General features: G+C 57.3%; 1 protein-coding gene across 7 annotated transcripts; it reads right to left on the bottom strand.

The window, feature by feature from the left end:
- Positions 1-71: 71 nt before the first annotated feature.
- On the bottom strand, positions 72-11,697 carry MICAL1 (microtubule associated monooxygenase, calponin and LIM domain containing 1). 7 transcript variants are annotated; one of them, XM_047859940.1, is made up of 25 exons: positions 11,444-11,697; positions 9,572-9,879; positions 9,263-9,470; positions 8,882-8,986; positions 8,447-8,551; positions 8,171-8,326; positions 7,204-7,304; positions 6,508-6,765; positions 6,123-6,238; positions 5,806-5,932; positions 5,583-5,664; positions 4,879-5,059; positions 4,265-4,455; positions 4,041-4,129; positions 3,863-3,916; positions 3,551-3,634; positions 3,267-3,423; positions 2,858-2,934; positions 2,300-2,576; positions 2,071-2,171; positions 1,661-1,774; positions 1,441-1,534; positions 1,158-1,257; positions 985-1,058; positions 72-363 (listed from the first exon to the last, which is right to left on the bottom strand). In XM_047859940.1, exons 2-25 carry the CDS (start codon positions 9,827-9,829, stop codon positions 215-217), a joined length of 3,258 nt encoding a protein of 1,085 aa, XP_047715896.1. In that variant the 5' UTR covers positions 9,830-9,879; positions 11,444-11,697; the 3' UTR covers positions 72-214. The 7 variants fall into 7 exon arrangements, with proteins under 7 accessions (XP_047715896.1, XP_047715894.1, XP_047715895.1 ...); XM_047859938.1 differs by having other exon boundaries at positions 9,572-9,882; XM_047859939.1 differs by having other exon boundaries at positions 9,572-9,915.
- Positions 11,698-12,958: the final 1,261 nt, after the last annotated feature.

The following is a 12,958-nucleotide window of genomic DNA, read 5'->3' on the forward strand; positions in this document are numbered from 1 at the left end:
GTCATAATATAAACTGTCAGGCTCCTATACATCTGCCCTCCCTGCATCTCACCTGCAGGCAGCCTTAGGCCTGTGTGTGACAGGAACATTTTTATTGTAAACAATGAGGCCCCTCCCAGGCAGCCCAGATGAACAGGGTGGCATAGTCCTCGGGTGAGGTGGTCTTCCTCATAGGGAAGAGGGCAGGCAGCACCCCCACCCCCACCCCCCACTTCTAGCCCTGGGCCCCCGGCTCCGAGGCCAGCTCACTGAGCCTGCATTCCTCCTGGAAGCGGATAAGTGCATCTCGCTGGTTCACCACATCCAGCAGCTTCCTCAGGACCTGGTCCTCAGCCTGCCGGTCAGCAGGAGTCTTCAGGAATTCTGAAGAAGAAGACAAAGCTTAGAGAACAGGGAACCGGACAGGGAGGCAGGAGAGGCACAACCTAATACTGGCCTTATGTGACTTCCACAACTAGGTAGGGTAAGTTTCCTCATCTGTAAAATGAGGAAGAGCACTGTAAAAAAAAAACAACAGTGGTTTTCTAGCCTTGTTTAGTAGTAGCACCATTTTTATTTTAGTTTAGATTGATTGGTTTGTATATATACATATATATGATACGTATGTATACATGTAATATGTAATTGTATATATGTGTGTGTACACATATACATATGTATGTATGTACATATGTAATTTCCATACTCAACGTGGGGTTCAAACTCATGACCTCGAGATCAAGAGTTGCACGTTCTTCCACCTGAGGCAGCCAGGCACCCCAGCAGCAGCACCATTTTTAAAAGCAATCTTACATAAAAGCCTAATTGTGCAGCCCTGATTGAACTGAAGGCAGAGTAGGGGCTTGAAGCCCCATTCTCTGGCTTCCTCCTGAAATGTTTCAGAGGCACTCAGACTAGAGGACCACATTGCTTGATCAGTGTCTGAGGTCACAAGGCTGCAAACACCAGCCTCATGATGTCCGCCTCTCTCTACACCCCACCTACCTTCCCGGTTCATGTAGCCTCGTAGCTCCTGGTCCAGCTGCCACTGTTGGTCCTCCAGTTTCAGCTCCTGCACCCTGTGGAGGGCAGAGATTGAAGAGGCACGGCTGTCCCAGGTGCCCAAGTTGCTGGCTGGGGTCTGGCTACTGCCACTGTCCCCACCCCCTTCCCCTTACGTGATCATGAGCTCAGCCTCCTCCGCCACTAGGCTGTTTTTCTTCTCAACGAGCTGTAGCAGCTGTTCTAGCCACAGTGTCTTTTGCTGTTCTGGGGATGCTGATGGGAAGGAAGAGTGGGGGGTGGTGGTCAGGCAGTCCCTAACCAGGGTCACAGGTGTCAGGGGCATGAGGAGTGGAGTCTGCTGGAAGCAGGGCCTGGTGGTGTGAGGGACTGCTGGGGCTGAATGCACGGCTAGGAGGCAGAGGGGTGTCCCAGCTTGTTCTTCCTATCTTTACTCACTGCTCTGGCTTCTCAAGGCCAGCTCCAGCTTCATGCCCTCAGCCTCCAGCTCCCTTAGAGCGGTCTCAATTTCATTTAGTCGCCGCTGGACAGCCTGAGGGGTGCAAGACAGGAGGCCCAGGAGTCTTTGGATTGTTCAAGAAAGAGCACCGGAGAAAGTCTGATCCCATGTCAGAACTCTGACCCTATCAGAAATTCTGCAAACCCCTAGACCCCTCACCTGGGCCTTGCAGAACCGCTTCATCTCCTCCTCCCTAGCACGGCGCAGCAGGGTCCGACGCCATGTTGGGTACTTGCTCATGGTGCCTGAGTTCTTGGCCAAGATCTTCAGAGCCTGTGCAGAGTCAGGCCGGTCAGGGGTAGGGCCTGGCCCCACTGTTGGATAGGGGCTGGGGAAGCTTTGTTTGGAAGGGACCAAAGCTTCCTGAGCTGGAGGTAAGTAGGGTAAGTTCTGGTAGAAAAGATAAGAGGCTTAGAAACTGTGGAGTCACACTGGGTGAGAAGACATTCTGAGAAACTGGCTCAAAGGAGGGGGCATTCTATAGGTTTTTCCTGTGGTGGGCTGTGGGGCATATTTGGTGGATGTGTGCTGGCTTCAGTGGAATAGGTGGCCAGGTTCCTCCTACTCACCTGCTCTGTGTCTGAGTCCAAAGTCACAGTTTCCTCTTCCTCTGTTTCTTCCTCACTGGAGGAGGGACTCTGTTCCTCCTCTTCCTCCATAGCCACAGGAACTGAACAGAGTAGACATGGCGTGGGCCCCACACCTCCCTTTCGATTCCCCAGCATTCCCCTTTCAGGAATCCCAGTACCACCCACGGCATCCCCACCCTGGGTGTGCGTGTCTGGGCAAAGCAGTCACCTTGAGGGCTCTGGACTGGCATTCCCCAGCCTACGAAGCTGCCTTCCAGGGCCTGGCGGGCCACGGCAAGGCAGGTGCGGGGAGGCTTGGGTGGGGGCTCCAGTTCCCGGTCAGGGGTGAGATTAAGGGAGGACAGCTGCTGGCGTTCCGGGCTGGAGAGGCGGATCCGCTGACGGGTAGGCCGGCTGGTGCTTGGGACAGGACCGGTCCCCTCCTGGGGGGTGACAGAAGCTGAGGGCCCTGATGGCATGCTGTTTTCATCAGGTGTGGGGAGGTCCTGGAAAAGCCACCATGTAGTCTGGTCAGTGATCTGCCCATTGTGGAGTTGAGGCTGCCCCTTTAGATAAATGTGGGTTCTGGCATTCATTCACTTATGCCATTTACTGCAACGGGTCAGGCAGTGTTCTAAACATTTCAGATAAATCAATAAGTAAAATAAAAAACCCTACCTTCATGGAGCTTTTTTTCTGGAGAACATCCAGTTACCCCCAGCAAAGTTAGCTGGGGCTTAGATCCCTTTACTGTTTCCCACACTCCCAACAGTTTCACAGCTTTTACCTGATTCTCAGGGCCTTGGTCACTGCCATCCTCTTTGTGGCCTGTCTGGGGCAGGTGCTGGAGGCAGTAGAAATGTCCTGGGAAAGGTGGAGGAGGGGAGAAGACATAAGATGTAGGCAGCCCAATGCCCAGATACTCAGTTTATCAGGGAAGGCGGGGGTGGCAGGACTCTGGATTTGCAGGTGTGGATTTGCAGGTGAATTTCTGCTGGTGTCCTGGTTCCTTAGAACCCCACATTTAGAGATTTGGAGGGGACAGAAGAGACCTTAAACCCAGGGGAACTCAAGTGCCATCTTGAGCCTGTTGCCACCTCATGCCCAGTACCCTACTTCCCCTGCAGTTTCAAGATCCTTGCCCTCAGGCAGGGACAGGCCCAAAGTGTCTGTGGAGATCTCCCACGCCAACTTACCATCTCCTGGGTGCTGCTCATAGCCCCCTGGCCACAGTGTGGCCTCACAGGTATGGCAGCGGAAGCAGCTCCGATGAAAGAAACGGCCGTCAGCACAGAGGCGTTCCAGGATGTAGAGGTGTTCCCCACAAAGTGCACACAAGTCCCCAGCACCAGCCTGCACCAAACCCCAGACCACAGGGTCAGCTGGAGTCGAGGCCAGCAGCAAAGATCTTCCCGATCCTTGAAACACCCCTCCTTGCCCTCCCCAGGCCTCTGCCTGCAGACAGGGCCCCCTTTCTCACCTCTTGGTGTTGGGGTGGGGGTGTCAGGGGTACACCAGCCTCTGGGACAGGTGGCTCCTCAGTACTTGGGGTCTTAGCATCTACCTAAGGAGGTAAGTGTTCGGGCAGGGAGGTAGAGGGGCTGGAGAGTGGCTGTATGCAGAGAATAGAAAGGGCTGGAAAAGAAGCAAGACAGGAAGGGAACCCAGATGTGGGGGGGAGGTGGAGGTGGGTTACAGGGCATGGGGTAGGGAGCAAGACATGGGGGGACAGAACATAGGACAGGACCCAGGGAATACAGCAGGGGACTGTCTAGCCCCTACATGCATTTACCTCCAGGCGCGGCTTCTTGCCACCAGTATCCTCCCCATTTTCCTGCAACAAGTCCTACACTCTAAGCATGGGAGCTCTGAGCCCCCAGCCCTCCCCCGATTCTGAACGTCCTCCCATCACCCCAAGGATTCCCACTAGCAACGCGCTGCCCAGCTGCAACCCTGCCCAGACTCCCCACCTGGGCACGGGTCCGCTGCAGGGTCCTGTGCAGTTTGCCAAGGAATAGCACAGCACTGGAAGTCCCCAGAGAGCTTTGAGTGACAGAGCCTGTCAGCACGGATGGGAAACCAAAACTGGACCTCCGGAACAGACCGTTACAGTCCAGTCCAGGGTATGTCTCCCAGCTGTCCCTCGGAGGGTGCCTTCCCCACCTCCTTCCCACCCACCTACCCTCCAGGCTACCTGGGTTGTGGGGCATGCTCTTGAAGGCACTGTGGAAGTGGCTGAGGTAGGCGATGAGGCCCAGCGGGTCGCTCCCTGTCACCACTGCCTTTGCGGACAGCACGGGCGTGATGCCCAGCTCATGTTCTGCCATCCTCAGTGCCCAAGCAGTTGCTTCCAGGGCCTCCAACCCCTGCAGCTCTGAGGGCTCCCTGTGGGATGTCGGGGAGAAAAGCCAATGAGAGACCAGAACCTGACCCCATCGAAGCGGGAGAGGGCAGCAGGCAGGGGCTGATGGGGTGTAAAGGGAGCATAGGGCATGGGGGGGATGATTCTCTGCTGTACACACCCCCTCCCGCTCCCCACCCGCCCAGTGACAGCTTTCTGGCCTGGGTGGGGGGGTGCTCCACCACTCACAAACCTCCCCTACTGAATGCACTGGACTCTCACAAGACTCAGGCAGGGAAGTGACGTGAGCAGAAGGACTACCAGAAAGTGGCGGTCCTGGGACTCAACTGCGTAACTCCTACACAGTGGTCTCCCCACCAGTCCACACTGCCTGAGGTGGAAGGAGGAACAGAGGTATGAAAGAGGGATGGCCTGCCAGGGACCCCTGAGCCCAATTTGCAACTCACAGCAGGCCGGGCCGCAGCCGGTGCACCAGGGCACACAGAGCCAGCCCGTCAGCCCAGGAGGAAGACAAGTCGGTGACATGGACACCTGGGTACCCAGCCGTCTGCTCCTGGCACCAGCGTAGCAATTCCTCCTGGGTGCCTGTCGACCCTGAGAGAGGAGGCTGTGCTGTGCTGAAGGGCCCTGGCTCAAAGGCAACCGGGGTGATGGGCACGGGGGTCAGTATGGGAGGTGGAGGCAGGACCCACCCCTGCAGGGGCACCAACTTAGTGCTCACTGAGCATCACTGCTTTCCTCCCAATTTTCTCTTCTTGGAATAAAGTGATGAATTAGGTGCAATCACTGCTAAGCACAGAGGGCAGGAGGCTACAAACTGGGGGACAAGGGGGGTCCAGAGACTCAAAGGGAGGGCAGGTCTGGGTCTGCAAGGCTGGAAGGGCAGCACGGCTACCATCAGCCACTCTGGCTGTCGGGGCGGTAGCGGTTGTTGAAATACTGATATCGTGCACACAGACTGGCAAGCGGTTACTGCTCGGTGCCCTGCTGCCTCTCCACCCTGCAGGAGGCCCCCAGACGTCCCCACCATCGGCCGTGTCCCAGGGCTCTGCTCCCAGCCTAAGGCTGCAAACTGTGCTGATGGCTGGTGCTTTCACCACACTGGGTGGTAAATATTTGGGACACTGCCTCCGGAGGAGAGCTTGCTCACCTGTGGCTGGCTTTCCTCCATCTATCTTGTCACTCTTCCTCCTCACAGGCTCCTTGGCCAGCACGTCATACAGGTCTCGTACCTAAGGCAGCCCCTTTCAGGTCTCAAGGCAGGCTGACAGTCTGCCTCAGCCCAGTGGGGAGGGGCCTGCTTGGGGTAGGGCTCACCCACAGGGGCAGTGACAGGGCAGGCCTGGAGTCTGGTAGGTGCCAGGGGGTCTGACCTGATTGGGAGTCACGGCCCGGAGGTTCAGGTTGGGGTAGCGGGTGGCTGGGTCCAGCCCATACTGGGCCACGTTGCGGTGCATGTTGTCTGGGGACGTCTGTGAGAGGAGCTGGTACAAGCTCTCCCTGGGGGAGTAAGTGCAAAGGCAAGGGCACAAGCGGAAGCACGAATCAGCACCCATCTCTCGAGAACTACCAGGCCTTTCTTTATCCTCTTGCCCGTGCCCCCCACCCTATTCGCCCAGCACCCCCACCCTCTTCCTGATCCTAGTCCTATTTCTACCCCTGCCCTTCCCACCCCCAACTCAGGCCTCACCGCTCTGCCAACACTTCTAGGGGTCCAACACCCTCTGCCCACCGCTTCACCATCCAGGCGGCATCAAAGGCTGCCAAAAAGCCCCGAGCCACTCCAGTGCCCAGGGGCCAGAAGGGCTGCAGGGTCAGAAAGAAAGGAAGTGGTTCAGTGAGAGTCCGCTAGGAGTCCCAAGCCCAGGTGCCCCCAAAATCATAGCTGAGGGGACCACACATCACATCAAGCAGCCCTTGCTCCTCACCACAAAGAGCAAACCTTTTTTTACCCCCTCCTTCCCAGGAGGCAACCTTCCTCTCCCAACCATGGAGCCCCTGTGCCTCCTTACAAGGAGTGGCTGTTTCTGGAAGTCCCTCCTCCTCCCCCAATCAGGGAGCCCTGACCTCCTCACCTCCACCAGGCAGTCCCCCACCAGCCCCAGCAACACGCGGGCACCGTGCTTCTCCTGCACTCGAGCAGAACTCTCTGCCCGCATCATGCTTGTGAAGTCAAAGGCAGAGATGTCAGGCCGCCCGTGGGCGTCCTTGGCAAACTCCAGCTTCCCGAGCTTGCCATTGGTGGCGAAGTCAGCAGCTGCCCGGACAAAGTGCTGCAGAGCCTCGGACACCACATTGGCACTGCCCAGCAGGCGGTCAGTGTCTGGCCAGTCCTACAGGACAGATCAGAACCGGCAGGGTCAACTGGGCAGCCCATCCCCTTGGGCGGAGAAGGTGCACATACGGAGGCCCTAAGACAGTGCTTCCTCAGACTAGTTCATTCAGCAAATATTCACTGAGTGCTGACTACACACCAGGCACCCTTCAAAGCCCTAGGAATCATCAGCAAACAAAAAGGACAAAGAGACAAAACCCCTGCCCTCATGGAGTTTACACATGTAGTTCCATGACTGGTACAGGGGATGGGAATAGGATTCAGGTTGCCATGGAAATCCCAGGGGAGAAGAGCTCGTTGTGGAGAAAATGTCAGGGCACAGGCAGAAGAGGACAGGCTCCCTCCTCCACACCAGGGGGCAACACTGTGTCCAGGGCTGGCCTCTACCTCTCAGGGCCCACTGCCCAGACCCTCCCTTCCAGGGCCCGGGCCCCACCTGACGCAGCACCCCCAGCCGCAGCAGGCACTGCTTCTTGGCTGTCATCACAAAATAGTGGGTGTCATCCTTGTAGTACACAATGTTCTCCAGATCAATGCCTGTGGGTTGGGTCGGGGGGAGGACAAAACAAAGGGAGGTGTGTCTCCTTATCCTGTGTCACCTCTCCAAACACCTCAGCCATGCTTGACCTCTGAGAGCTGGGATCACAGCTTAGACTGCAGTGGGTGTCCCCTGCACACGGGCCCGTGAGTTCTGGTGGCACGATGGATGAACCATCTGTCCTGGGCCTGGGAGGCCTGAGGACTTGGGAGTAAAGAGAGAAACTTGAACGGGTGGCAGCTAGGAGACCTGCACCATGCTTGCAGATGAGAGCCAGGCTTCTCAAACCGGGGTGTGTACACCCCAGGGAGGCATGGCATTGCAAAGCCAAAGTACATCTAGAGCATCTTCTGGAAGCACCACTTTCATTTTTAATCTATATCATTTTTATGTTAAATCATACATGAAGAGGAGCGCCTGGGTGGCTCAGTCAGTTAAGCATCCGACTCTTGATTTTGGCTCAGGTCATGATCTCACGGTTCGTGAGTCAAAGCCCTGTGTTGGGCTCTGCGCTGACGGCACAGAACCTGCTTGAGATTCTCTCTCTCCCTCTCTGCCCCTCCCCTGCTCATGTTCTTTCTCTCTCAAATAAATAAAACTTTTTTAAAAATTAAAAAAAAATCATATATAATGAAGCACAAAGCAAAAGCCCATGCATTTGTGAGAGATTTCCGACTTATCATGCTGGATGGCCAAGCGGGGCTATGCCTACTGAATCACCCGGGGCACAGGTTCTTTGCTGCCAAGACCACAAAGTTGGAAAGTGTGGGATTACCTGGACTGAGAACAGGGTGGGCAGGGAGAGGAAGGAGCCAGCCCACAGACAGCCAGAGGGAGGGGAGATCTTACAGGGGGAGGTCCCAACCTGTTGCTTTGAGCAGGCTCTGGAAGAAGCTCTGGTTGTAGATTCTGGCCACACCGCTGATCTCGGGCACCTGCGTCTCTTCCACCGTTCGCCCGTTCACAAAGTTGGCCGTGATGCCAATGGCCAGTTTGCCACGCATTTCCCTCACTGTGAAGCCTAGAAGTGGACGCAAGTGGAGGTAGGTGCATATTGGCAACAGAATGAGCAGTATGATAGCCTAGAAAGGCCCAGGAGGAGCCCAAGATGCTGACTTCTTTGAGGGAAAGGACCACTCACCTTCAGGGACGAATTTACCTCCAGCAGCAGAGATGAGGACATCAAATTCATAGTTGGCCAGTTGGGCTGGGGGGCTGGGCTGGAGCTGGGCACGCCAGCCACAACCTGGGGCAGGAGGTATGAGAGGCACAAAGGTGTGGAAGTCTGAAGGGGCCCCTACATTTCCAGGACAAGCCAGTGAAACAAATGCATAAGGTGCTTTGCAGTTCATGGTTTAGCAAGCAATGACACGCTATCAAATTACACCTTTACAACAATGTGGAAAGTAGCTGAGGAAGGACATATTGTACAGATGTTCAAAATGAGGTTCAGTGTGGTTTGTACACGGCCACACTATAGCAAGGGTGACCCAGTGACTCTCAACCCCATCCTTTTTCTTCCATAGACCAAAATACCCTTGGCAGATGGGAGTCTTGGGAGCAGAGAAGTACTTACCCTTTTTGGGAGGGGGCTGGAGGCCAATGAAAGTGACACCCCAATGAATTTCCACCCCCAGGAGTAATGCCACTTTCAACAAAAGCAGCTGAAGCTGTCGGATGCCTGGAAGAGAGAGGAGATTAAGACCAGAGACCCCAGGGCCACACAACCCCACCCCCCCACCCCCCAGCACTAGTGTTCTCCTGGTCAGAGCTGGAAAAGTTCTTGGAGATCACTCAGTTCAACTGCCCATTTTACAGATGAGGAACCTGAGTCCTTCAGGTCACCTGGCTGAAGTGAATCTTGTCCACTCGGCCTCTTGGCTGTCTGTCCCAGCAGCCCCCCACTGTCTCTAGACCCAGGCTCACCCGCCCCTCTAGGCCACCACGTGGTGCTCACTGATGTGGTCCAGGGTGCCTGTGCAGAAGCGCCCATAGAACTTCTTGGCGCCGAGTGCTCTCAGGTCATGGATGGTGAAGGGCCAGAGGTGGAGCACATTGTGGCGAGAGAACTTGGTGCGCTTTTCCACCAGCACCACACGGGCCCCCAGCAGTGCCAGCTCCACGGCAGCCCGCAGCCCACAAGGTCCCGCGCCCACCACCAGGCACTGTGAACACACAAGGCAGTACAGGCACGGCATCCCATCTCCCTCCTCTGACCCCCCCTTCCCCAATTGTCCAAACCCCTTCCCTGGCAGCGCATATCCACCTTGGTGCTGGCACAAGCCCGGCCCTGCTGGTAGTCAGGCTGGCCCGCTCGCTTGTCCAGCTTGGCCCACAGCGATTTGGCACTCCAGTAGTTGAGCTGGGCCTTGATCTTGTGATATTGGGGTAGCCCCCCACCAGGCTCTATCCCTAGGGCCCTGCAGAGCCCCTGGAAGCTGCTCAGCACATCCTGGCACAGCTGGGCCTGCAGGAAGCTCTCGAAGTGGGCATGTGCTGGGTTGGTGGAGGGGGGTGAAGCCATGAGGCCCCTGACGCTCCCAGGGACCAGAGCAGCTGAACAGAGGCAGGCGGCTGCTGGAGAGAAGGAGGGAAGAGAAGGGGAAGAGGCTGGAGGAAGGACGAAAGGAGAAGGATGGGGAGGAGAAAAAAGCAGGCTGATGTCCTCAGGGGGCTCTGGGTCCACCCCTGATTGGCTCTGCTCCTTTCTCCCAGCCCACTCCCAATCTGCTCCAGAGACAATTGCTATCCTTCCACCCCAAGGATTTCACTCCAAGTGAAATTTGCCAAATTTGGAAATGAGAAATCAGCAGTCTTAGGCACAGCGGGCGGGCGGGAAGACAGGGAATCTTCAGCTCAGCTTTCCTTTCCAGGGAACTCCAATCTCCCCTCCATCTCTGGGGCGCTGGGAGCAGGAATTCTCATCCTGCCTTTATGAGGCCCTGCAAGCTGGGCGTGGGAGAATTTCTCCGACGTGGAGAGGGCAGGCAGCCCAGAGGGAGAGTCTTCCTTGCAGACAGGGACAAACCTAATACCTGCCATCCCAGCCACAGAGCACACCGACTGCCCCATCTCACCCCTTGCCTCCCTGTGCGGGCGCCCCTCCATGACCTCAGTGTCTCGCTGGGTTTGGGGTGTGTCTTATGCCAGGAACAAAGTTTTCCTCCTTAGCACTCGTGATTGCCTCCTGAAGAGGGGGAGGCAGCCTCTAACTGCGTAGGTTCCACTTTCCTCCCCGCCAAACCACCTCAACAGCCGGAGGATGTTGCGACTGACTGGGCTGAGGGAAGATTAGGTCTATTTGACTCACTGTGGTCAAAACACTTCCCCTGTGACTGGCTACTGCTCCAGTGGGCCTCGCGGCCGGTGGGGGGTGGGGGTGACAGCCGGATTCCCTCTTCCCAGCTTCTTCCCACTCGCACCGAGGCCCCGCCCCATTCCCCCGTGCGCCCCGGGCGCGCTCTCCCAGGAATCTCCCCAGACAAGGCCTCTCTTTGTCCCCCTCTCCCTCGCTCGGGCCCCCACACAACTTGAAGGATGTCGAGGGGGCCTTCTCACGCTGGGACTAGGAGAAAGAAGAGGGTACAGAGGACGGGGCTGCCCCCGGGGAAATTAGGTGGCATCAATAGGGGCATGTCCTCAGAGATGATCCCCTCCCCCGAACCCACTCGGCCACTCTACCGGTCCCAGCTTGAGCCCAGCGGACCAGGCCGAGGCAGGAGAAAGAAACTAAAGTTACCCGCTGCGTGTCACCTGGACGCGGGCAGCCGGAAAAGGCAAAGGTCTCTCTTGGGGGTAGGGGAAATGGAAGGAGAAAGATCTCAGCAAATGCGTATAGAAGGGGCGACTCAGCCTTCAAACGCCAGGACAAAGGATGTGCCAGGGGCGGAGCAGTGTGGAAGGATGGAGAGGGAGCTGGACCACTGGCACTGGGGGGGGGGGGGGGGGGGGGGGGGGCATCCACGCTCTGGACGATAAAGTCTGGAGAGGAACTGAGCAGGGCGGGGGGCGAGGGGAGACGGCGGGGACCCGCCAGGTGGAGTTCCCGAGCGCCCAGGAGCGTATTTCCCCGGAAGCGAGCCCCACCCTCACCCCCCGCGGGCAGGGGGCGCACAGCTGGCTCAGCTGGACAACTTACCGGGCCTCTCACGAGCCGGGAGGGGCCGCTTCCTGCCCGGCGGGCGTCCCGGGGGTGGGTGGGACGGCGGGGGCGGAGGAAGGGGAGGTGAAGGAGACGCAAGGGGAAAGCGGCGGACGCGGGGCGGCGCGCCGGCTGCGCGGGGCCGGGGAGTTCGGCGGGGTAAGAGCTTTGGCGCCGGGCGCGCGGCCCGTGAGCCTTTATTCGCGCCTAATTAGCATCTCATTACCCCGCGATCTGGGGCCCGGGCGGCCCAGGGCCCGCCCACGCCTGCAGGGTGGTGCCCGAGGGCGTGGCGCTGCGGATGCCCCGTTCCGCTTGGGGGTCGGAGACCCGGGCGGGGCTGGCTGGGACTGAGAAGTTCGGGGTCTGCGCCGCCCGGCGCCCGACAGCGCACCGCGGCCTCCATCCCGGTCCCCGCGTCTGCAGAGCTAGCCGTTCCCGGGCAGGCGGTACCCTTGAGCGGTACCAACTCTTCGAGCGGCTTCTGAGCGCCGGGCGGATAGGGCGCTAGGGCTGGGCAAGAAGTTTGCAGAAGCTGGCGGGTCCGTAGGTGGCGCCGGAACGTCTGTGCTCTCTTCACCTCTCCTACCAGGAGAGCCATGGCCCGGGCGCCCCACGATGGATCCAGGCTTAGGGTCCGCCACGCCCTGCGACAAGTCTGTCCCAAGACCCGGGCTGAGGACAATGGGCACGGATTGAAGTCCGGGGAACCTGGCAGTCTGCAGCTTCAACAAGCGGCTTGAGAAGTGAGAGGGCAAGAGGGTTTTGGTGGGGGGTGGGGGTGTCGTTAGACCACTACTAAAGGGGAAAAGGAGGGGTGTGTGGGAGAGAGGCTAGATCCCCACTGTTAAAAGCAGGCTTTGGAGTGAGGACCTGCAGAACTGTCAATGCTGAAAAGGGCTTGAGAGTCCTTTGGGATCAACTTCCTCATATTCCTGATAAGGAAAACAGGGCTGAATGTGAAGGCACCCGCGGTCATCCAACGAATTAAATATACATCAATTCTCATTTATTGAGCAGCTACTATGGGTATAACCATAATTTCAGTGATCAAAACAGTCCCATTTTACTGGAAAAGAGACTGAGGGTCACAGAGATTCTTTGTCCTGCAACATGTTACACAGCAAGTAACAGAGCTAGTATGGGGCCCAGGTGTGTTTGGGCTCCACCACACCAGTGTGGATGCAACGTGACAGATGAAAGCCTGGCATCATATGAAGCTGTTTCTTGTTTAGAAGAAATGACACGGTTATGTGAGAAATACTCATAAAACAGGAATAAATGGGAGGGTCCCTCTCCTTGAGATCCAGGGACCAGAAAGAGCTGGGTGCCCTGTGGTTCTCCCTCTTTATTCTCTCTTTGCTTTCCTCTGGAAACCCTCAGAGACCCAGTAAGACCTGAACACTCACTGCTCCCGGCTCTAGCTAAGAGGCAGCCAAGGGAAGGGAGGCAAGGGGAAATGCCTGCTCTCTGCCAGAAGAGGCAGGGAATTCAGCCAGGTCACACTCAGGA

This window comes from Prionailurus viverrinus, chromosome B2, assembly GCF_022837055.1.
Source record: "Prionailurus viverrinus isolate Anna chromosome B2, UM_Priviv_1.0, whole genome shotgun sequence".
Lineage (NCBI taxonomy): Eukaryota > Metazoa > Chordata > Mammalia > Carnivora > Felidae > Prionailurus > Prionailurus viverrinus.

Bases quoted from the DNA above. Each gene is read 5' to 3' on its own strand.
- MICAL1 (XM_047859940.1), bottom strand. From the start codon at position 9,829: ATGGCTTCACCCCCCTCCACCAACCCAGCACATGCCCACTTCGAGAGC. The intron at 8,552-8,881 runs GTAAGTACTTCT...CTCCTGCCCCAG, and splicing joins CCAGCCCCCTCCCAAAAAGG to GTTGTGGCTGGCGTGCCCAG. The intron at 2,172-2,299 runs GTGACTGCTTTG...TACTCTGTTCAG, and splicing joins GCCAGTCCAGAGCCCTCAAG to TTCCTGTGGCTATGGAGGAA.